This window comes from Cervus elaphus, chromosome 30 (assembly GCF_910594005.1).
Source record: "Cervus elaphus chromosome 30, mCerEla1.1, whole genome shotgun sequence".
Classification (NCBI taxonomy): Eukaryota; Metazoa; Chordata; class Mammalia; order Artiodactyla; family Cervidae; genus Cervus; species Cervus elaphus.
Genome location: NC_057844.1, coordinates 51,213,742 through 51,238,870, shown reverse-complemented (window position 1 = coordinate 51,238,870; position 25,129 = coordinate 51,213,742). Strand labels below are relative to the sequence as shown.

Sequence of the window (25,129 nt, the reverse complement as noted above, 5' to 3'; positions counted from 1 at the left end):
AGAGAGTCCTTGAACTGCGCCCTCATGGTAGATTGAACCACTTTTATAGGGTATTTCTTCCTGGTTTCCTTTGGCCAGTCATTTTGATTTGCCAGGCTCACAGTCCATATTTAGTGTATCTCAGGATCCTCCCACATGTGTGCACGCATCTCTTAGCTAAACTAGATTCTACCAAAGAGGCTGTGGTAGCCTGGCATTAGTTAGCACCACTCCCCTTTGACCTCCAAGGAGTCTTTCTGTGCAAGTGTGGTTGGAGAGGTCTCCTGACTTTGGAAACAAAATGTCTGTGGTCTGAGCAGGGCCCAGCCTCCTCCCTTAATTGCCCTGCTATTCTTGTCTTGGAGTTTCAGTCCATAGAGAATGAATCTCCAATTGCTTTACCCTGGGGAGGCCCATCTGCCTCCTACCTCAGCCCCTGAAGCTTTGTTTTCTTCCAATTTGGTGACTAGTTCTTCTAGCACACTGACCAAAGAGTAAGCATTGACTGGGAGGTATTGATTTTGAAGACAGATTTGAGGCGATTAGAAAGGCTTCAGTACAGAAAAATAAAAATAAAATAGAGGGAAAGTTAGGGAATAAAGGGATATGAGAGGCAAACCTCCATGAAGAAAAATCCCAAATAATTTATGTAGATAGTCTCACCTCAGGAGATGGAGCATAACTTTCCAACCTTTTAGTGTGAAGTGAACTGAGAGACTTCCTCCCAGAAAGGACAGTCTGGAAAGGGAGAAAAAAAATAATAATTTACACTTCTTGACTTAAAAAGAAAAAAAGCACAATGTGAAATTTGCAAGTTAAGCTTCATTTGGGGCAAAATGAGGACTGCAGCCTAGGAGACAGCACCTCAGATAGCTCTAAGAAACTGCTCCAAAGAGGTACAGGAGAAGGTCAGTATGTATGTGATTTTGGTGAAGGGAGAGTACATGCAATCAAGCACATATTTTTTCCAGAAGGTTTCTGCTAGTCTGGTAAAGCTTTCTGCTAGACACAAGGAACAGCCATCACCATGAAAGATTTTAGCACTTTTCTAGAATGAGGGGGCTTCCCAGGTAATGCCAGTGATAAAGAATCTGCCTGCCAATGCAGAAGATATAGGAACTGTAGGTTCGATCCCTAGGTCAGGAAGATCCCCTGGAGAGGGCATGGCATCCCACTCCAGTATTCTTGCCTGGAGAATCCCATGGACAGAGGAGCCTGGCAGGCTACTATCCATAGGGTATCAAAGAGTCAGACAAGACTGAAGTGACTTCACACGCATGCACACTAGATATAAGGAGGTATAAGAATGGGGTTCATAAAATCAGTTCCTGAAAATATCTGAAGACCTGTTATGCCAGTTTTCCCCCAGAGCACAGACTGCCTCATTTCTGCTCTCCACCCTGAGCTCATTTCAGAGGGTCTTGAAAAGCAGCAGCTGCAGCAGCACATGATTTAATCCTTGTAGAGACAGATGGCAAGTGCTCATGGCAAGTGCCAGTTTGTAGTTGATACATCAGAGCATCTTGACCTCAAACTCTGACTCATGTTAGCGTCAACAGAGAGAAATCCTTTGACAGTATGTACCCTTGATATGATAACAGTGATACTTTATACATGTGTGTCCTTCCTCTGAAACACTAATAACCTCAGTCCAACCATGAATGAGAAAACAAGAGACAGACCCCAGTTGAGGAACATTCTACAAAATTCTGGAGCAGTGCTCCTAAAAACTGTGAAGGCCATCAAAACAAAGAATTACAAGATGGTATTGAAGGAACTACTCAACATAACCTAACCCATCCTGATCATCCCAGCAGATGTGATACATTATCTGTGGAGAATTTAAAAACAATAAATCTGACTCAACGTTGGTTTTTTTTTTTTTTTTTAATCACGTGTACCAACAATCCTAAACTGGGTTGGTAACAAAATATTCTTCCTTGCTGGACCAGATTACTCAACAGCCACCCTCTCCCTTCCCCAGACAGTGTCACCGATCTTGAAAAATACAAGCAAGATTTTCACTGATCTGAAAAATTTAAGCATTGACTGATTTTTTATTTATTTATGGCTGTGCTGGGTCTTCATTGTGCACAGGATTTTCTCTAGTAGTGGCAAGTGGGGGCTCCCCTCTAATTGTGGTGTGAGGGCCCCTTATTGTGGTGATTTCTTTTGTCGTGGAGCACAGGCTCTCGGGTGCACCCGGGTTTCAGAGACTAGAGCACAGGCTCAATAGCTGTGGCACCAGGGCTTAGCTGCTCTGCAGCACATGGGATCTTCCCAGAACAGGGCTCATATCTGTGTCTCCTGCACCAGTGGGCAGATTCTTCACCACTGAGCCAACAGGGAAGCCCTTGACCGGTTTTAAAATAAGCACAAGTTGCTTTTATCAAAAAGGGAAAATAAAATCTTTAAATAACAGTAACAAGAAAGGCATTAGATATTGGTAAAGTGTGCCAAGATCCCACGCTTGTCTTTAGGGAGAGAAGAGGCTGTCATGAGGTGTTAAAAGGGGACTATAACTGGAGCGTGAAAATTTTAATGAGATACAGTATTTACTAGTCATGTTGACTGACTAACTTGGTTTAATGTGTTTTGCTGATCGTTTATTCTATTAACATAAGTTTAAATAAATATGTCTATTTGCCTTGTGTTTCTTCTTGTAATTATTATCACTGCCCGTCTTCCTCTTGTCCTTCCTCATCCAGTCAAGGAGGAACCTAAAAAATGTTACAGTGCAGGTCCAGCCACATTATTTGTTGCTAGAGACTTTGTTCCCTTTGATTTTTGATCTGATAGCCAGGCCTTAACAAAAAACAGTGGCATTTTCCCACAATGACTTACTGTACCTTTACCCACGCTTTCCTAGCTCAATTTTGGGGGGAGTAGAAGAGTGCAGGGGTGACTGGGTTTTGCCTGGGTTTCACTGCCTTCCAGTCTCTTACACACCGGGCAGATCTTTGACAAGACATCTATGATGAAAAAGTATTTTTGAGGCGGGTGGGGATGGTGCATGATTCAAGTTAGATTTTGCACCTAAGGATAGTTTAAGAAAACCCAGGATCCCCAAATCCAAACTTTGAAAACAAGCTAACCAGGTAGCAGTTACACACAAGGATGCCTCTACTTACAAAAGCCGTCACCGGAGTTTTCTTTTATCAGTCATCTACTTCCTTACACTGTTCTCATTGTGTTTCAGAAAGCTATTTACAAATCTCAGAGTCTGTCTACGTTATAAAGACGATTTTTAAAATATAACTTGTCATCCCAGCGTTAACAGTGTCACCATTCTGGTTTAATTCCCCGCCGTGTAACAACTTATGTATACAGGATGCACATTATTATAGTATACCGATCACGGTCTATTTGGTGTGTATTGTTAAGAAGCTGTGTTTTACCCCCTCCCGTGACGCGGGAGGGCGTGGCCATCGGAGGCCCCGCCTCCCACGCGGAGGTGTGTCCGCTGCCGCAGCTACTGTTTATCTGTCAGCCCGAACCAGCTGCAGCCCGCTCCAGAGACTCTCCCTTCTTTCTTGGCTGCTCCGCCTCCCTAAACTTTCCACTTTCCACCGCAGAGTCTCTTAGGCATCTAACTGACTCCAGGCCTCCCACGTTCGGCTTCAAGACGAAAAGAAAACCCCTAAAAGCCGCAGTCACGTTTCGGGGAGGAAGGCTGCCGATACTCCCCGGGGAACCAGGAGACCGAGGCCCCCAGCCGCGCGGGACGGAGCGCGCTCCTGCGTGGGTGTGGCCCCTCCGGGTCCCCCGGCTCATCCTCCTGGAACTCGCCGCGGCGGACACGCGCCCGCCCCCCTAGGCGGGGACGCGCCGCCGGGGTAAGCGCGCGGCCGCGAGCCCGGGCGCCATTTTGGTTTCTGTCTCTGGGCCGCGGCGCAGAGAACCTACGCGGTGGCTGCAGCTCCCTGAAGCCGTCCCTTTCCCGGCGACGAAGGGACCCAGGAGAAGGACACGGACGGCGCGAGACTGAGGAGGGCGGGTTCTCTTCGGGCAGCCAGAACCGCAAAGGTGGAGCCGCGTTGGCGCCCCCCAGGCGACCAGCGCCTCGGATGCGGGCGGAGCGCGGGGGGCCGCGGCGGCGGGAGCCCGAGGCGCGGGGCCCGCGGGGCCTCATGTGAGAGCCGCGGGGCCTCATGTGAGAGCCGCGGGATCAACCGCCCCCGGAGTCCGGGGTGGAGCTTGGGGGAAGCCGCCCTCAGCAGCAGGTAACGGTGGAGGGTCGGGGCCGGAGCCTCGCGGCGGCGGCGGAACTGGGTAGGGTCGCGGAGGTGGGCGGGCCCCGGGCGGGGGGAGGGGGACACGGGGACCGAGAGTGCGCGGGCCACCCCTCGAGAGGGCGGGGCGCGACGAGGCGCCCGGGGCCGGTTTGGGGGCGTTGCCCCGCGAACCTGCTTCAAAACATGTCAACAAGGCGTGGTGCGTGCGCGGCGCCCGGCGGCAGCCTCCCCCGACGCCGCCGCAGCGCCAGAGGCTCGCAGCGCCAGAGGCTCGCCGCGCCTGTCGCCCGCATTTGTGACCCTGGGCGGGGGCTGGTGACCGACGCCCTAGCGCTCGCGCTCGGCCTGGCTTTGAGAAATGAGGGACATTAAGATGTCAAAACAGACTGCCCAGGATAGGGCGCCTGAGACGAGTCAGGGAAAGCCAATTCGAGGAGGTGGCGCGGGAGGACGGGAAACCTCGGCTGCGCGTAGCCAAGTGGAAAAGTTGATCAACTTGCGATGAGCAGCTTTGCCTCTGCTTTGAGCGAGAGTAGCTCTTTTAGGTGGAGTTGCAGACAGGGATCAGGAAAAGCCTATTAAGTGATTGGCCTGCATCGCCGTGCTTAGAGATAAGCAGTTATTTCGTTGCTGAACATGTCCAATATAATCTCTCAGATCTTTCAGAATCTTTTTTTCCCCCTTCTCCTGAAATCTGTATAAAAATGCCATCAACTCCCAGTATCTACAAATGATCGGTGAACCAGTTTTCGCCACCCCACTCTCTAATACCATCTAGTTCTGAGAGTCTGCTCGGACCGTTTTAGTCTTGTATTCCAGCCAAAGAATGCATGTCAATTTTGGTATTAGTCAAAGCAGAGCATAAATGGAAAGGAAATGTGATGCCAAAATAGGCTTTTTAGAGCTAAATACAATCGAGCTTTTAAAATTACTATGATCGCAGTGTGCTAAAAAAACAATGAAGGGCACATAGCCAAGTGTTCTCTTAGGCTCTTCATCTGAACAAAATGAGTGCTCCTTTCAGAGCATATGGAAATGTGAAGAGTTAATACCATAATTTTCTGTGATGCTTGATCAGGATGGAGTCTTTCGTCATTCGTTTGTTTTTTGATGCTCCATAGGAGTATCAGTCTCACCGAATGCTTTTAGTGGCCCAAGTTGCATCAGTTTTGGGGGGCCTGGAAAAGTCGCATTTTGAAGTAAACTGCCAGAGTCATGAAGCAGCCTAGTTTGGGTGCGCTGTGAAATCTAAGAGAGGTTGATCATCCATCCTCTCTGCAGTCAAGTTCTAGTGTGAAAGGGGGTTTTCACTTTGACTAAAAGTGAGAAGTCGTCCATTGACATAAATTCTTTGCAGACTGGTAGATGCTCTTAAGTTTAACTTTCTTTATAGCAGAGCTTCATGTGTAAATAGATTTAATAAAATACATTTGAAGGCAGTGTAAATTTTTGCATGAATTGTCTTGGGAAAGATTTGACATTAAAATGTTTTCACAGGTACCCAGTATGATCTGATGTTTTTACATGTAAATGAGGGTAATACAGAGACATTTGTAGTGGCATTTGATCTTAATTTTTTTGTTGTTGCTTAATATACTGTTATTCTGACATTTTACAGTAGTCAAATATGACAGTTTAAAGTCTTCAGTTCAGCTAGTTAGAGACTATTGTTATTTAGTCGCTAAGTCATGTCCTGCTGTTTGTGACCCATTGAACTGTAGTCTCTGTCATGGGATTTCCCAGGCAAGAATACTGGAGTGGGTTGCCATCTCCTCTACCAGGGTATCTTCCTGACCAGGGATTGAACCTACATCTTCTGCAGTGGTAGGTGGATTTTTTTTTACCTCTGAGACACCAGAGAAGCCCTCTTTTTAATATGTCAGCTTTTTTCTCTAATTCATTTGGAAAGATATTGAAATATACTTCTATTTAAAATAAGGCTGCAATAGACAAAAGGTATTTGTTGTTAGAATCAGCAATGTGTTAGCAAAGATAATTGTGTAAATAAGGTTGTTTTATTTTTGTTTATATATCCATATGAATCATTCCATCTTTAGATTAAATAATTCTGGTTTTAGAAGACTTTTCTCCAGAAATAGAAGATCAGCATTCTATAGTGAAAGGTAGAAATTATAAAGATAACTTCATTCTTTTTTGAATCTCAGTATCTCAAAATGCTGAGTAGTTTTAGGTAGTCAGAAGAGAAATTATAAACCCTGGGTAGCAAACTCTTTGTTCTTTGACCCAAATTTTGTATGCTAAAATTAAAGTAAGCCTTCAAGATAAGTTAAAGCAGAAAAATGGGTCATAATGACAGTGTTATCTCAACCTTTAGTAAGACATTATTCCTAGGAGAGTTTTTTTAAATACTAAAGGTGACATTATAGATTATACTGTCTTTTCTCTAAACATATTTGAAAAATGTATTCTTAGTTTCACATGTAAGTTTTAGTCTTCCATAAAACTAGCCTTTTGCTATCACCTCTCATTCTTTGTTTTCCCTTTCTTTCCCTCTGCACAGTAGGATATACATCATTTACTTCACTTAATGTATAGTTGGGAGTAGGAGTAATGAGGAATAGGCAGTTTATTGCACATGTCCTAAGACCTCCTGGACTGATCTTAATGGCATGAGAGCCAGGGTCCTCTGCGCCCTGTCCTCCTTCAGAGTTTTAGCTAGCTACTGGAAAGAAAGAGTCTGCAGAGATGTATTTGGTTGAGAGCCATGCACATGTATGTCCTACACAAGAATCAGAATTCTGACGTGGTGATGTGCCAGGAGAAGGGAGTTGGAGCTACAGGCCATCCTGTGTGAAAAAGCTGTGTCTCCAAATCCAAACTATACCTGCCAGAAACTGCTCTCTAGAGACAAAAGAATCGCAGGCTCTGAACTAAATAGAGGTACCAGTGAGTGGACTGCAGTTGCCCTCATTTAGTTAGAGCCTTCAGTACTTAAATATAAAACAAGATGTTTTATCTGATTGCAGTGTAATTCATTGATATTAACAGGCATGTGTAAAGTTTAACAAAGCGTATTGGCAAAAAAAATTCATTATGTAATCCCACCACAGTTGTTATCCCACAATTATGAATATAATATTATACAGTCTCACTATTACAGTTACTATGTTAATGTGGTAATCTATTTCCAATGTGTTTTTCTCATACATGAGCTTGTGTTCTCACACATTCTCATATACACTTCATGTTAAAATAAATTTAGGATCATTGTTTGCCTTCTGGCTGGAACCTCAGTTTCTACGTTAATGTTTTTAATACAAGACTACTTTCCTATACCTGAGTTCAGCAGTCATCGACGTCTCCTTTCAAAAGTCCTAGTACTGTTTAATTCCTCACAGGATCCCAGTGTGTTTCTGTTATCCCCCTTTTACAAACTGAAGCTCAGGAAGGTCAGGTAATTTGTTAATGGCCACATAAGCAGTGAGAGAGAGAGCCAGGGAGCTCAACTCCAGAACCCAGTCTCCTTACCCATACTACTAGTTTACGCCATTCCCTGGTGGCTAAGATGGTAAAAAATCTGTCTGCAATGCGGAAGACCTCGGTTTGATCCCTGGGTTGGGAAGATCCCCTGGAGAAGGAAATGGCAACCCACTCCAGTATTCTTGCCTGGAAATTCCATTCCTATTTTACAACAACACCAGAAACCAAGTAGAAGGCAGTACTAATACATAGAATAAACACTCACCTGTCATTCGGAAATACAACTTGAATAAAACATTGCAACAGCTAGTGAAGTGTTGGAAGAAGCAGCCGAGTTCCAGAGCAAACTATGCACAGAACAGGTGAGTTTGCTCATTTTAGGCAAAGATTGGGTCTGGCAGTAACACACATGACAGGCTACTCACTGTGGGAAGATCTGTCAGCAACTTCATTCAGATCCTCTCTGAATGTTCCTGTGGCTTTGTATTGCCATGAATTCAGAAACTCAGATATAGTAGGTATCCTTAGATGACTTTTAAGAAATCTTGAGGAAATGTCCCTGTAGGTTCTCTTTTGTATTTCTTAATAGTTGACTAAAACTTTGGAAATGTAAATGCTTGGTTTGGTTTCAAAGCTATAATAAACTTCTCCCCTACATAGTACAGTGCAAATACACATGCTTAAAAGCACCTGCCAAAGATACAAGGTTGTGAAATGACAGTTGGTCTTTACTGCCGTTTTTTTATTATATTTTGCTTTGACGTTCTTCTCCTTGAATGTCTGGTCCAGTTCTCCTGCATGTTTATGTTTGTATTTATAGGCATGTGTATACATCTCGTGACAGAAGAATGAATTTTGGATTAGTGTCTGTTGAAAAGTACAAAAAAAGAATGATGCATTTTTCTCTGAATAGGATGAAACGAGGAGGAGGAAGAGATAGTGGCCATGATTCATCAGAAGAAGGTACTGCCGAGAAATCCAAGAGACTGCGGACTACAAGTGAGCATTCTCAGACTTGTGATTGGGGTAATCTCCTTCAGGACATTGTTCTCCAAGTATTTAAGTATTTGCCTCTTCTTGACCGGGCTCATGCTTCACAAGTTTGCCGCAACTGGAACCAGGTATTTCACATGCCTGACTTGTGGAGATGTTTTGAATTTGAACTGAATCAGCCAGCTACATCTTATTTGAAAGCTACACATCCAGAGCTGATCAAACAGATTATTAAAAGACATTCAAATCATCTACAGTACGTCAGCTTCAAGGTAATACTTTAAATCATTCTTTTTAAAAATAAAGTGTATTTAGTGGCCTTTGTGGGGGCTTCCCAAGGTGGCACTAGTGGTAAAGAACCCACCTGGCAATGAAGGAGATAGACGCAGGTTCAGTCCCTGGGTTGGGAAGATCCCCTGGAGGAAGGCATGGCAACCCACGCCAGTATTCTTGCCTGGAGAATCCCCATGGACAGAGGAGCCTGGTGGGCTCTGGTCCACGGGGTATCAAAGAGTCAGACATGACTGAAGCGACTTAGTATGTACGCACTGCAGTGGCTTTTGTGTCCTAAACCGACACATTTTCCCATGTCTTTAAACTATTGCTTTTCTAGGGAAAGTGCTTAAAGATTTAGAATAATTGTGTACCTTAGAAGCTGTCACAAATAACTGTATTGAGCTAAATTATTCCATTTTATTGTAAATCTTAATAAATTATTTTCATAATTTCTTGAAAGCAGAAGCAGCCATTAAATAAACATAAATCATACAGTGAAACCGTCACATTGAGTTACTATGAACAGATTTGAGCCAAAAGAAATACATATTAAATGTAGAGGTTTTTATTAAAACTTCATTTTAATAAAATGAAGTCTGAGTTTTGTTTATTGATGGCTTTGTGATATGGAGTTCATTAAAGAGAAAGGAGATAGAGACACTTTGTGTAAAAAGTTTAGATGAATATATTTTAGAGAGAAATAGAAGAAGGTACATGAAAGATGCCAAAGAGAACTCTTTCTTTTCTTTGCCAGCAGGGACATACTGGAAGTTAGGGAGTAATGAGATAAATGAAGTGAGGTCTCTTTTTGAGAGGTTCAGAGTGGTTTAAAGAATCACAGTTGGTGTGTGTGAGCACAGAGGCTTGTCATGTTTTGTTCTGGGGATGAATAATGAAATGTGGATATGTTCACTAAATCCTTAACACATCCTATAATTACTGTTGAAGTAACACATGAATACCTGATTTGCCATATGCAGCTGATGTTAAACAGGTCAAGTTAAACCCAGATATTGCAGTAATTCTTAACCCAGAGATCCTTGCCAAAACTAAAGTCTGGTCTGCTCCCAAGACTGTCATTCTGTTTTAGATGGAGATTGTCTGTTTATTCTCTCATATGTGTCACAGGAGGAGAGACCTGGTGTTGGGAGTGGTTGGGTGTCTTATGGCTGTCTTTCCAGAAAACTGCACAGACACTTAGACCACCGAGTGAAGGATTGCTAGGTTTAGCAAATAAAAATGAGGGATGCCTAGTTAAGTTTGAATTTCAGATAATCTGTGGCTAATTGTTAGTGTAAATGTTCCTTGCATTATTTGTAAGTAAGTAAAGTCGCTTAGTCGGGTCCGACTCTTTGTGACCCCATGTACGGTAGCCTACCAGGCTCCTCTGTCCATGGGATTTTCCAGGTAAGAATATTGGAGTGGGTTGCCATTTCCTTCTTCTTGCATTATTTGGGACATATCTAATACTTAACTGGATGACTTAGATGTTATGTCTCAACCCTAGCTGAGGGTGAGGCTGGGGGAATGGTGGGAGGAAGAACAAACAAAAACCCAGGAACTCCTCATGTGTTGTCCCTCTTGACTGCCCATGAGGCAAACTGAGAGCCTTCTCCTCGGTGTCAGTCATCTTTGAGCTGTCTAAAAGTGTTCCTATGGTAACTCCTATAACAAGATGAGTATAATACATTAATCTCCTAGGTCTAAAGACCAATTCCATCCAGTGGGTTGGCTGTTTCAGTGTTAACCTGTGGCACAGCTCAGCTGTATCCAACTTGTATAACCAATCACAAAACCATTTCTCCTATAAGTGTTAAGCGTTTTTTTTTTAAGGGATTGTTTATTTTTCTGAGGAAATTTCTGTTTTGCAAAAGCACACCCCAAGATCCTTCTGAGCTCTCCTGATAATATTTGTGTTTAATTCATCACTGACTGTAGGCCAAAGAGTCTTGTAGTCAGAGTTATTAATGTGGAATCGTGGTTCTCACACATTATGTGCATCAGAAATGCCTGGAGTGCTGCTTAAGACAAAGGATTGCTGGGTTCCTCCCGAGTTCCCATCCCCGTTTCTAATTCAGGTAGTCTGGATTAGGCATGAGAGTGTGCATTTCTAACAGGTTCCCAGATGATGTTGTTGCTATTGGTTCAGGAACACAGCAGTTCTCAAAAGAACCACTGGTATAGAGAAACTTATAATAGCTCTGAAACTGTAATGTAAATCGGTGCATCAGTTTTACAGCAGAATCTTCAGAACATTTTTGGGTTAAGATAGCATACATCAATCTGGAAATTAAAGAAATAATGTTACTTTTAACTACTCTGTTTAAGACGCTTTATATCCTGGGGGACAACTTCCTTTTTGAAAGAAGAGCTCCTTGTTACATCACTAAGGAGTTTTTTGGTCATGTTTCCCTTCCCCCCAGGAAAGGTCTATGCAGAAGAGTGTATGGGTGCAGTGTATGTGCTCTTCTGGTTTGGTTCAGATTTTCATGCTTGACTAGTTGGAGGCCCTCATTTTATTTCACATCATGTTTCAGTTAATAACATTAATGGTGAATCCCAGGTTGTGATTTACCTGAATCTCTTGAGTAAATACTCATTCAGTTTGTTTTAAAGCATTTGTACCATTGGCACTGTATTTACATGTATGATATGATCCACTACCAACTATATAATTATTTTTCAAAGATTATAAATTTATGTTTATACTAGGTTTTATAGTGCATTTGGAATAAATCAACTTAATAGCTAAGTCCTTTTAACATTAACTAAGTATCTTATCACGGTCAAAGTTAAGTCTTGACAGTTGCCCTTATTGACATTGTATGTGAGGGTAGATGATTGAAAGGATAAATATTCATTCTGTAGGTTATAGTGCACTAAGCAATAATTGTATCTCTTGCTTTTGTGAAGTTGAAATGCATGCAGAGGAGTGTGACCATATTCACGTGTGAAGGACATTTCTTTCCCCAGGTGGACAGCAGCAAAGAGTCGGCTGAGGCAGCTTGTGACATATTATCACAGCTTGTGAACTGCTCTTTAAAAACACTCGGACTTATTTCAACTGCTCGGCCAAGCTTTATGGATTTACCAAAGGTATCTGCTGGTTTATTATTATTATTATTAGTTTTTACTGAGAAATCCAGGGAGACTTTACCCATTTTTTCCACTTATAATGGGAATATAAGAAAAGTGGTGTCTGTATATATTGAAAACCCAGTTACTATTTAGAATGTTAAGTCTTGTGAAGTAAGCCAGAAAGATAAAGAACATTACAGCATACTAACACATATATATGGAATTTAGAAAGATGGTAACGACAACCCTATATGCAAAACAGAAAAAGAGACACAGAAGTACAGAACAGACTTTTGAACTATGTGGGAGAAGGTGAGGGTGGGATGTTTTGAAAGAACAGCATGTATACTATCTATGGTGAAACAGATCACCAGCCCAGGTGGGATGCATGAGACAAGTGCTCGGGCCTGGTGCACTGGGAAGACCCAGAGGGATCGGGTGGAGAGGGAGGGGGGAGGGGGGATCGGGATGGGGAATACGTGTAAATCTATGGCTGATTCATATCAATGTATGACAAAACCCACTGGAAAAAAAATAAATAAAGGGGGAAAAAAAAATGTTCAGTCTTAAACAATTTTTTAGAATTTTTTGAATCACTTTCTGCTTCTTTTTGGGTAATGTTAAAGAGTGAATGAATTTGCAGAGGATTCTATATGAAATACTGAAAGAGACTAAGTAAAACTGAGATATAAGCATGTTAGAAGAAAAGAGACATATATCAATAGATGCCCTTTTTTGGACTTTCAGAGCAGATTGGTGAGATTATAATGAAAGAAAAGTAGTGCCAGTATGAAGCGCAGATAGAGCTCGCTTGGAAAATCTCCTGTTGACTGTGTAACGATCGCTTCTTGAACACAGTCAATGTTAGTACAGTTATTTATTGCAACACTACACAGATAATGTGTTTTTTACAGATTGAAGATTTGTGGCAGCCCTGTGTCAAACAAGTCTATTGATGTCATTTTTCCAACAGCATTTTCTCACTTCATGTTTCTGTCACATTTGGGTAATTCTTGCAGTATTTCAGACTTTTTCATTATTATTATACTTGTTATGGTAATCTATGATCAGTGATCTTTGACATTACTATTGCAAAAAGATTACAACTTGCTGAAGACTTAGGTGATAGTTAGCATATTGTAGCAATAAAGTATTTTTTAATTAACGAATATACATTGTTTTTTAAATGTAATGCTGTTCACACTTAATAGATTATAGCATAGGGTAAACATTACTTTTATATGAAGTAGGAAACTAAAAACTTGTGTGACTTGCTTTATTGTAATAGTTGCTTTGTGCTGGTGATCCAGAACCGATTCCTGCAATATCTGAGTTATGTCTGTCTTACTAGCTTGTTTTTTTTATATATATATATGTACACACACACACACACACACACACACACTGCATATACTTGATATATGTATATATACTATAATATAACTGGGTTATATTATAACCCAGGTTGTTAAATGGAATGTCAGTAACAGATGTATCACAGGTTGATTTCAAAGTCTCAATAAGGTACATTTGAGATAAATTATTTTCCTCATGTAAAATAAGGGAAATGGGCGAGAGTCTGGTTGTGTCAGCATTTTCAGATTCTGAGGACATGAGTTCAGTCATGTGGTTCTCAAACTGAATATGCATAACAGTCATCTTTGAAACTTCTAAACTTTGGATATTCCTAGTCCCAGATTTCTTTTTCTTAAGAGCAGTCCAGGTGGTTCTGATTACAGTGATTCAAGGCCCTCACTCTAGGAGGCCCCAAGTTACATGGTGCAGTAGTGCCTTGTTTCAGCTTCATATGGGAAATGAAGTCATCGGATTGATTTTTCTATTACATACTGTAGTTAGAAACCAAACATACAGTATATATAGGAAATATGGTATAAGGTATGTTGGATATAATTTCCTTTTTTTCTTATTACTCAGGATGATCATTATGCGTATATAGTACTAATACTGTATAAATCATAAGGTTTTATCAGAGTACACCACAAACTAAAATATAGACACCTCTTTAAACACCTAATCGTTTAATTTACTTTCATGTCATTTTGGTTTGGGGAACTAGGGGTGCATCTGGGACTGCTTGCTTCCTTAGTCAGTAAGCATAGGATGCTTATGCTCTTTTTCTTTCTTTTCCTGTTATGGCTTTTATAGAAGATTGAAATAGGCTGTTGATACATCTTGGAAATCCTGAAAGAACTGAAGAGAACATGAAAGAAGCGTATTTGACCAGGGCTAACTCTGAGGGAAGTGGGAAAAAGGAAGGCAGAGATGGAGTCATGCATATACTAATGTAGTGCGATTGTAGAAGATACAATTGAGTTTGATATAGAAATCAAATTAGGAGAAAGATGTTAACATTTAAGTTGTTGAACAGTTACTTAATCAAAATTTAAATAGTTATTTAACCACAATAGGAAAAAGTAAGAAATGTGACAAAGAAGATAATGTTTCTTGTACTTTCTTGACTACTAGCCTGCCCTTATCTCTTTGACTGGTGTAGTGAGTCCATTGGTTATGGCTTATTAGCTCTGATTCAGAGTCCCATACTTTGTGCTTTAATTCTGGTTTCCCTACAATGGTTCCTTCAGGTCAGATTTTGTGTCCAACAGGATATTATAATTATTACATAGAATATTATATAATAAAGGGTAGATTATTAATTGGTACATATGTGTTAAAAATACCTTAAAATACCTTTGAAAATAGTATAATTTAACATATTTAAAGGAGTTTTAAATTTGAAATTTTACTTAGTTATGATTTTTATTTTAGAATCAAATTTTATATGAGCTTCCATTTTATTCCATGGAATTCTAGCTTCCATTCATTCTGTTCCATTCTAAATAAGTCTTAGATAGCTTCTAAGTTCACTGGCTTTAATTTTTGATGGTTATGCTAATAGCTATTACTATTTTAGTGGTCGTTACTGTCACCAAGAAAGAATGCAGTTTGGTGTCATCATGCATGGGAGCAGGGTTCCCAGGGCAGGTGACATGAAGCGTCTGAGAGGCGCTCATGCAGGGCTCCACAGCTCCTCTGTTAACTGACCAGTGACTGTTGTGATTCAGAGACACCTGTCGTGAGGCTGGAAATTTTTTTTCCCCCAGATAAAAAGGCCCTTCACAAAGATGACAGGAGGTCACCTCTCTTTACCATATTCCTACCATATTCCCTCAACAGAGTGAGGGGCTGCTGCTACCCCAGAACAGTTATAAATGCATCATTAGGGTTCAGATGAACTGTTCATGTATTATGTGAAGACCCTTCAATTCTCTGTTTGTAAAAACTGAAGCAGCGTCTTAATTGTTTCTGTTTTGCAGTCTCACTTCATCTCTGCACTGACGGTTGTGTTTGTAAACTCCAAATCCTTGTCCTCGTTGAAGATAGATGACACGCCAGTAGATGATCCCTCCCTCAAAGTCCTAGTGGCCAACAACAGCGATACGCTCAAGCTGCTGAAAATGAGCAGCTGTCCTCATGTCTCTCCAGCAGGTGTGCTGTTGTTTTGCCAGATATTTTAGTAAAATGTATTGTTGTGTTTATCAAATTAAGGGGAATTAATGATTATTAACTTTGAAGGTGGGTTCATAGGATTTATTTCCTCTCTATTGCATAATATTTTTAATGTAAACAGTAGTATAAATTCTGTATCATTCCTAACCTAGACATTTACTTTCATCTTTTCTAATCTTATTTGGCAGTTTGTGTCCAACCTGTGCCAGAAAATGTATAAATTAAAAAAATAAAAGGAGGGGACAGTATGAGGTCGGCCTGAGATGGCCATTTTGGTGAAGTAGACTTTTCTTAAATCGTGGTTGAGCTAACAGGGTAGTTTTGAGTCAAAGCAATCTTGCAATTACTTTTTGTTTCATGATATAGAAAGAGAAGAGTTGTGCTGAAGTCATTACCTCACATTTTGCAAGATAACCTTTTCCAAAGTTGAGTTTTGGAGCTGAAAGCCCATCAAATGGAGGAGTAGCATTATTAAAGCTCTTTCCAGCTTTCCTTGCATAGGCTTAAGCATTATTACATTATTCAGTTTGAGAGCATTTAAATTCCAAATGGTTAGTATTGTAAAATGATTATAAACCTACACTTTGTCTTAGTCTCACGCTTCACTCCTGACTTGCCCTCCCACTGTTGACATCTCTCCCAACCCTTCAGCTGTGTTATTTGGGAAATCTGTTTTGACCTCTTAGCAGAATACTTCCCCCTCTTCTTGCTGTCACTGAAGCCTGGCCTTCCCCTAAGAAAATGATTCCTTGTCGGATGGACATTACTTCCTGTCCTTCCTTGTCTCCCACATGGAGGGTCTGGTGATGGGAATGGTGAGGTCTATCTATTGCGGTGTTTTCCTAGCTTTTTTTTTGCCACTTCTAGATTATCACTGATGGTGATGACCTAAGTTTAGAAGATTGGGCTTTGGGAGTTCCTTCTTATTGTGAACTTAGTCACATTTTACTGTCCATTGTATAGAGTATGGTCCATGCTTCATAGCTTCGTAGTGTACAAAGTTCTTTGTATCCTGACCTACAACTTGCTCTTGAATCTTGTTTGCTTTTTACTCACATGCAGCTTTTATTTGAGTCCTAGATAATGACAGTTCTCTGTACATGTGTTTGGTCAGTATACTGTATCTTGAGGAATACCTTAAAAAAAATCTTTTTTTTCATTCCTTCATCTGGTTAACTCCAGTCCAGCCTTCAAAATTAAGTTCATGTGTTCTGCTTTTTTCCTCCTGTCTGCTTTAGAACCCCCACCTACTGTTTCCAGAGCACTCTGAATGTAACTTGTAGTATTTAACCACACTAATGAGAGCCTTTGGGTCTCAGGTTTCTCTGTGAAACTTGAGTTTATTATTCTCTTTATCCTGGTACATCCCATGTTTGTTTATTTTTATTAAATATATATATATATCAATTCTCATAGTATAAGCTTGCTTGATCTTACCAAGCTTGAATGGCATTTGGATTAGTTGTTTGGGAAAGAGAGAGCACCTGTAATATTCTTTAAGAATATAAGCATAGAGGGTTTTAATTTAAAATTTAACACTTGTGTGTATTCTTTCTGTTCATATTTTGCATATTTAGATAGTTTCTTAAGTTGAAATTAAAGAACTGTTTCCTATGCTTTCTTCACTCAACAGTTTTTCAGTTCAATTTTTATCAAACAGTTTTTTCCATTTCATGTAATCCTTCCAATTGTCTATTGCTGGACCTCTAAGTACAATTTGACACCAGTGACTGTTCTTTTTGCTTATTTTAAAAATTTTAATTGGAGGATAATTGCCCTATAGTGCTGTGTTACTTTCTGCTGTGTAACAGCATGAATCAGGCGTAAGTATACATTCATCTACCCCCATCTGAGCCTCCCCGACCCCTTCCACCCCATCCTTCTGTAGTGACGGTTTGTGATTTTCCTCCTTCCTCTCTGATTGTTCCTACTCTGTTTCCTTTACTAGTTTCTCTTTTCCTTTCTTAAATTTTTGTGTCTCCCTGTGTTTTGTACTGGGCCCTTTATTATTTTACTCTGTAAACTCCAGGCTGTGTCATCTTCATCAGCGGCTTCAGTTATGTTCTATATGTTAACGCCTCCTACCTCAGTGTTTCTGGAACTCCAGAGCTGTGTGTTGAACTGCCAGTGACCCAGTGCCTCTAGACTGTCTCCGAGGTATGTCATACTAATGATCGTCTTTTCCCCTTTTTGAAATCTCTTACTTCTCCCTTTTTACCACCTCAGTGAATGGCGCTGCTTGTTTCGTTATCCGGGACCTAACAGACAGCCTTGAATTCTGGTACCCTTGCTTTTTACACCCCTGAGGTCCCTGCGGTCCGGTGACTCCATCACTGACAATAGGCTTTAAACCTCTGTGCTGTGGACTGAGTTTGTGGTGTTCTCACCTCCTGCCCCCGGTCACATGTTGGCGACCCACTCCCCAGTGGGATGGTGTCTGAAAGTGGGTTGGGAGTTATTTGGAGACATCTCTTTGGGATTAGTGCTTTTCTAAGAAAGAAGAAGAAAGATATATGGTCTGTCTTTCTGCCATGTGAAGACACAGCAAGAACATGGCCATCTGTAAGCCAGAAAGAGTTCTGGCCCTCGCAGAACCCAGCCTTGCTGGCTCCTTGATCTTCTTGATCTGGAAGCTGGACTTCCAGCTTCCAGAAATGGGAGAAATAAATGTTTATTGTTGAGCCACTCGGTCTGTGTATTCTGTTAAGCAGCTGAAATCAACACACTCTGCCTTCCTTCATCTCTCATCTAGCTCAGTGAGTACCCTTGTGAGTACCCTCTTAACTGATTTCCTAACTTGCAGCCTTGCTCTTTTCTAATTTGATTTCCATAGTAGCGCTGAGCGTAATCTTTCTAAAATAGAAATTTGATTTTTTTAAAATTTCCAGTTTCCTTCAAAACTTCTCACTATGCTTTACGTAAGATCCAAACTCCTTACTGAGGCTGACAAGGTGTCCCGTATGATCTGGTCCTTGTCTCTGTATTGGGTTTCAGTCTTTGACATACTCTATTTACATATTGCGTGTTATGTTCCCTTCATTTCATAGAATGCTTGTGTTTTCGTCCATGTCTGAGTGTTTGCACAGGAAATAAACATTAATTTTCCTTGTCTACTTGCCTTTTGCCTTTGCTTGATTCTTCTAATTCTGTAGGTCTGTGATAGTTCTGGAAATTCTTCCCTGATTTCCTTGTTAACATTCCCAGAGCGTTCTTGTTTAATTTTCTGCTGGCTTTGTTAGGATAAGGATGTTTTGTTACTGGTGACTCTCTACCATCCTAGCACCAGTTCTTAACATGTAAGGCACTCAGTAATTACCAGCTGAACTAATGAACATTTAGCTACTTAGTTTTCTTTCTTGTTGATAGGCCAACATTTGCCTCATAGTTCTTTTAAGGTTGAATATTTAACTTGTTTCCACTGTTTGCTTTGATTAAAAAAAATGAACTATTTTGAAAAATCCTTTACTTCTGTTAATTCCTTCCTGTGGTCAAATTAAATAAAGAAGTGGAAGAGCTAGGTCAAAGAGTTTAGATTTTTTTTTTTTTAATGTTTCCTGCTGTGTTTTTTTCCAAAATGAGTTGGATGAATTTATACACCACCACCAATGTAATAGCTTTATTGTGACATAATTCACATATGATACAGTTCACAGTGCATTCATCACTACAGTCAATTTTAGAACACTTTCACTATCCCCAAAAGGTCCTATGTCCCACTTAGCTGTCACCCTCCAAAACATTAGCCCAGCCAGTCCTAGGCAGTCCCTGATCTACTTTCTGTTTCTGTAGATGTGCCTATTATGGGCATTTCATGTAAATGGAATCCCACGTGGTCCTTTATGACTGGCTTTCTTTCACTTAGCCTTAGGTTTTCGAGGTTCATCCATATTGTTGCATGTATAATATTTCATTTCTTTTTATTGCCAAATGATATTCCACTATATGAATAACAACCATATTTTTCTCTTGATCAGTTGATGGATATTTGGGCTGTTTACACCTTTTGATTATTATGAATAATGTTGCTATTCAAATTTATGTAAAGGTTTTTGTATGGGCATACCATTTAGTTTCCCTTGGGTGTATAACAACGATTGGAACTGATCGTAACTCCATGTAGCCATTTGGGAAACTGATGGACTGTTTCCCAAAGCAGCTGTGTCCTTTTACATTTCTACTAGCAGTGTTTGAGGGCTCCAACTTTTTCACCCCTCATCAACATGTATTATTTGTCTTTGGTGATTGCTGTCCTGGTGAATGTAAACTGGTATCTTGCTGTGGTTTTGGTATGTATTTTCTTGAATTCTCAGATGTCTTTTCCTGTGCTTATCGACTATTTGTCCATCTTCCTTGGAGAGATGTCTATCTGGATTCTTTGCTTATGTTGTAATTAGGTTATTTGTATTATTGAATTGTAATAATGTACCAGTTTTATCTTTGTCACTGTTTTCTGTTAAACACTTTTAACTGTGTGTTAGTTTTCTGTTGTTGCATAATTAACAAATAGAAATTTAGCAGTTCTTCATTAGCACCTCAGTTCTCTAGGTAAGAGCTGGAGGCATGGCTTGAGCTTCCCTGTTTAGTCACAGAAGCTCTGAATCCGACTTCCTCTTCTGCAGCCAACCAGAGGAAACTGTTTATAGGGCTCATGTGATTAGGATCGCCTGGCTAATCTTATTTTACTGCTAACTGTGCTATTTATAACACTACATAATCATGGGAGTGCTCACCTTATCACATGAACAGTTTTCAGAGGTTATATGGCATGACATCTTGAGGACAACTTTTAGAATCATGCCTGTTAGAACTGTTTCAGTAGTTATTACGGGATACCTCAAAGTTTCTTTCATTTGCATCTCTGCTTACCATTACCCGTGTGTTTCTTTTTAGATGAGGCTTTATGTGATTGCAGAGAAGAGAGATGTATTCACATGAACTCGGGTGGTCAGGGTTTATTTCAGAGTATATACATATACCTTGTGGAGAACAGAGCTCGGCAGCTGGACAGTAAAGCACAGCGGTCTCTTACTCCCTCTCTGGTGACTCTTGCCCCGTGATGCACTTTATCACTGCACTGATTCCACTGCCTACATTCTCCTCCCACTGCCGTGTAAAAGCTTTGGCTTACTGGTGACCTCTGTCTTGTCACTTTCTAGGCAGTAAGTGAGCACACGCACTTAGGAGTCACCCAGTCTGTTTGAATTCCAGCTTTGCTATCGTTAGCTAGCTGACTCAACTTTAAAACAGAAAAGATACTTATTTTTTAGATTTTTTGGGGGGACTCGTGGGATAACATCTAGTGCCTAACATGTCATACTTGTACAATAAACAGTAGATCATAGGTTGTGTGTTTTGTTTCCTATCCTTGTTTCTAAACACAGGAAAGAAATGGCTTGAGTTTGTCATTTATCAAGTAGTATCAGGGTGTCTCTTTGGGGTAGAGTTCTTACAGTAGGCACTTCAGAGATCAGAAACCAACCTTTGTAAAACCTGCTCCTGCTCAGGGTTTTGGGTAGTTTTGAAGCATAGTGCCTGAAGTATAAGGAACCAGTTAAAGAATGGTTAAGAGATTTCTGAGAATGTTAGCACTTTAAAAATCATAATGTATATTTCCATTAATGTTAACTGAGCAGTTTTCTTTTCATTCATCTAGTGATATCTCAGTATTTTTTTTCATAGAAATTTGACAAGTTTGTATTAGTAGTTAAACTGCTCATTTGATGGAAATCTTTAAAAAAATTTTCTCAGATATTTCATATTGTTAATATAAATCATTATATCTGATTTTATTTTTTTTCATTAAGATTAGATTTTTGAATGTCAAAAAATGTCTTTTAGCCTCTTTTCAGTGATCAAATAAATGTGTGTGTATGACTTTCTGCAGGTTCAATCAGTGCACCTAAACTTTTATAAGTTGTATAGCAAATGTGAAATTTTATTGTAGGACATGTACTTAATTACATTTTTGAACACATGATGACAAAACTTTATAAATAATTGGGTCTTTTTCCTTCCAAGGTATCCTGTGTGTGGCTGATCAATGTCATGGCTTACGTGAACTGGCCCTGAATTACCACTTGTTAAGTGATGAATTACTGCTTGCTTTATCTTCTGAAAAACACGTCCGATTAGAACATTTGCGCATTGATGTAGTCAGTGAGAATCCGGGACAGACTCACTTCCATACCATTCAGAAGAGCAGCTGGGATGCTTTCATCAGACATTCACCCAAAGTGAACTTAGTGATGTATTTTTTTTTATATGAAGAGGAATTTGATCCATTCTTTCGGTATGAAATACCTGCCACCCATCTTTACTTTGGGAGATCAGTAAGCAAAGATGTGCTTGGCCGTGTGGGAATGACATGCCCTAGACTAGTTGAACTAGTAGTGTGTGCTAATGGATTACGGCCACTTGATGAAGAGTTAATTCGCATTGCAGAACGTTGTAAAAATTTGTCAGCTATTGGACTAGGGGAATGTGAAGTCTCATGTAGTGCCTTTGTTGAGTTTGTGAAGATGTGTGGTGGCCGCCTGTCACAATTATCCATTATGGAAGAAGTATTAATTCCTGACCAAAAGTATAGTTTGGAGCAGATTCACTGGGAAGTGTCTAAGCACCTTGGCAGAGTATGGTTTCCAGACATGATGCCCACTTGGTAAAGGCCAGATGACATAGGGCATGATGAACAGCACCTTAATTTTAACATACTGTATTATAATAAAAGTTTATTTACTGTAGGTCTGATACAGTTCTTCTATTTTGTGGCACAGAAATTTGATACCTTCATTGAGTATATAAGGATTGTATTTTGGAAGACCTGTGGACCAGTTTTGGTCAGAAAACTTAAATCTATTTCTCTAATAGCAATCAGATCTCAGATAATTAAAAAGTGATTCGGATCTGAAAGTAATAACCAGTAATAAAGATTAAAAATTTTATTACAGTCTGAAGGAAACAAATCCTATACATTGTAATATCTAATAAGTACTAATAAGTTTTCCAAAATGTTCTCTATGCATTTTTTTTAAAATGTAAACTTGACATTTTAGGGTCTTCAGTTATACATACACCTGTTATAAGGTGTTTAATATAGCTCAGGAAAGTGAGCATTTTGTGAGAAAAATGTAGGATATATTGAATCTCATGAAAAAGACTGGCTGAATGTTCTAAAATGTTGCAGAGTTGTTTAAAGAGGTATATGTAGTTAATTGGAACACTTAAGAAACTGATATCACACAGGGATTATTACAGAAAGATAATAAATAGAGCCAAGATGAAATTAAAGGAAAATAAGTGGACTAGAAGGGAGGCAGTGTTTAACTTTTAGGGTTGCTCTATAATCTGCTAAACTATATCAGTTCTTTTCTGTGATACATTACCATGTATGTGGCACTTGGGGCATCATATGTAAAGTAAGGAATGCTTTACCGGTTCTTCTTGGGTTTATCTTTGTTTAAACTAGTTTTGAAGCATTATACAATAATTGAAATGAGAAGCTTATGTATTTCAAAAAACCAAATTGAAATAAAGGTAGAACTTAAAAATGCTTATAAATTGTTTCCATGAAAGAATATTAGTCTCCAGTGAGTTTTAGTGATGGCTCATTTTTACATGTTCGAATTACATAGTTACGTTAAGTAGAATTTTCAAAAAATTACAAAAGGAGCACCAATGTACAGTTCAGCATAAACAGTAAATTTAAAAGAGCATATATTTAAGTTCATAATCATATTTTTGAGTAAATATTGCTCAGTGAACTGGAAAACTAATAGAAAAATGTCTGTTTTGTGATTGTTAATTTGGTTACACTGGTATTGTACATTATTTAAGTTAGGTAGCATTTTTACTACTTTCATATGAATAAGGTAATCCATACATTGTAGAAACTGTAAAAATACTAAGTTTGGGGCTATATTTAGTTTTTTAGGTATTATATAAACTTTGATTCTGAGCATTAGTGCTAGTAGACATTACCCTCCTGGGGGAATTAGAAGTGATTTACCCCCAGTGCAATAGATTAGTGCTTGAAACTTAGAAAGCACCTTGGTAGATATGGAAGCCAACAGTCTTATGGATCTATTTTCAAATAGATTACCTTCCTAAGAATAAAAGTGATTTTCTACATAATTTGTGCTTTCAAAAGTGATGGTATTCTGACCACATATAAAGGAGAAGAAAAAAGGTTGATCTAGATAGGGAAATTAAAAGCAATTAATATTCCTCCCTCTTACTAAACAGTAAAAAAGCTTGGATTGTACAAGAAATAACCTGTTAGTGGATAAGACTTTTTTCTTTGAACAACTTTGGAAAATGGATTTGACAGTATGTAATCAGTTCTACTAACCAAAGCTTTATTTGGAGATTTACTTTTTGTACAGATTGAATTATATAATGCTTGAAATACTTTTGTCACTTTATAAGCAAAATGCATAGCACTTAATTTGTTTATACTGTAAAGTATATGTTAAATGCTTTTATCAATTTGAGAATAAAGATAGTTACTAATGCTGTTGTTATTAGTTTTTTAAAACTTATTTGATTTTAAAACAAGTTAAACTTACAGATTTATGGTTTTAGTTTCAAATCCATATTTGATGGATATAATGTTAAATATTAAATAATGTATATGATAGGATGTTTTTTTTTAATTGAAGATAACAGGATTAGGCATTTAGAATAAGCATTTATAAAACAGACTGTTCAGAAATAGAATTCTTAGGATCCTTGAAACCAGCTAGCATTTTCAGAAATGTCTTTACATAAATGTGTACAATCAGAATATTTTCTAAACAATGTTATTTTCATCTCATGTCTTAATGACTTTCATAAAATAACTTCAGTTTACCTTGGTAATCTTAAATCTGGGCTACTAACAATATTATCAGGAAAAAATAGGCATGACTGAAGCTAAATCAATTTACTGCATTCAAAGAATTTTTTATATTTATGGAAAAGCTTAGGATAGAAGGGAAGGGTTGGTATGAAGAAGGCTCAGGCCTGGACCTAGGTCCTTTAATAAGCTATAAATAAGCTCTGGGCTTCCCAGGTGGCTTAGAAAGTAAAGAATCTGTCTGTAATGCAGGAGACCCTGGTTTGATCTGTGGGTCAGGAAGATCCCCTGCAGAAGGTAATGGCTACCTGTTGCAGTATTCTTGCTTGGAGAATTCCATGGACAGAGGAGCCTGATGGGCCCCAGTCCATGGGGTCGGAAAGAATCAGTGTGACTGACACTTTTTTCACAGGCTCCACTCTATCTTTCCATAGAGTCCAGCCCAGTTTATCTGTGAAGCCAGTTAAATGTTACCAAGCAGCCAGAAAAATTTTACCCACTTGCTGATACCCAACTTTCCTTTAAAAAAAAAAAAAAAGACATATCATATGATACATGAAAAAGAACACAAAACCTTTTACTCCAAAGTGAATTAAGAGCTTATCCTTAGAATAATTAGTCCAGTAAAAGAATATATGATTAACAGTGTCTTATTTTAAATAGAAAACACAGAAGGATCGAGGACCAGGATGCTACTTGGACAATAAAAGGGTAAATGTGAGGAAGATGCTGGAAACAAACTTTGGCCAACTCATTTGCTGTGAAT

General features: G+C 39.4%; 1 protein-coding gene across 1 annotated transcript; it reads left to right on the top strand.

Annotated features, from left to right (window-relative positions):
- Nucleotides 1-3,476: 3,476 nt before the first annotated feature.
- Nucleotides 3,477-24,040, top strand: FBXL3 (F-box and leucine rich repeat protein 3). The gene is made up of 5 exons (XM_043891679.1): nt 3,477-4,202; nt 8,569-8,920; nt 11,898-12,020; nt 15,338-15,509; nt 21,549-24,040. Exons 2-5 carry the CDS (start codon nt 8,570-8,572, stop codon nt 22,190-22,192), a joined length of 1,290 nt encoding a protein of 429 aa, XP_043747614.1. The 5' UTR covers nt 3,477-4,202; nt 8,569; the 3' UTR covers nt 22,193-24,040.
- Nucleotides 24,041-25,129: the final 1,089 nt, after the last annotated feature.

Bases quoted from the DNA above. Each gene is read 5' to 3' on its own strand.
- FBXL3 (XM_043891679.1), top strand. From the start codon at position 8,570: ATGAAACGAGGAGGAGGAAGAGATAGTGGCCATGATTCATCAGAAGAA. The intron at 8,921-11,897 runs GTAATACTTTAA...TTCTTTCCCCAG, and splicing joins TACAGTACGTCAGCTTCAAG to GTGGACAGCAGCAAAGAGTC. The intron at 12,021-15,337 runs GTATCTGCTGGT...TCTGTTTTGCAG, and splicing joins GCTTTATGGATTTACCAAAG to TCTCACTTCATCTCTGCACT.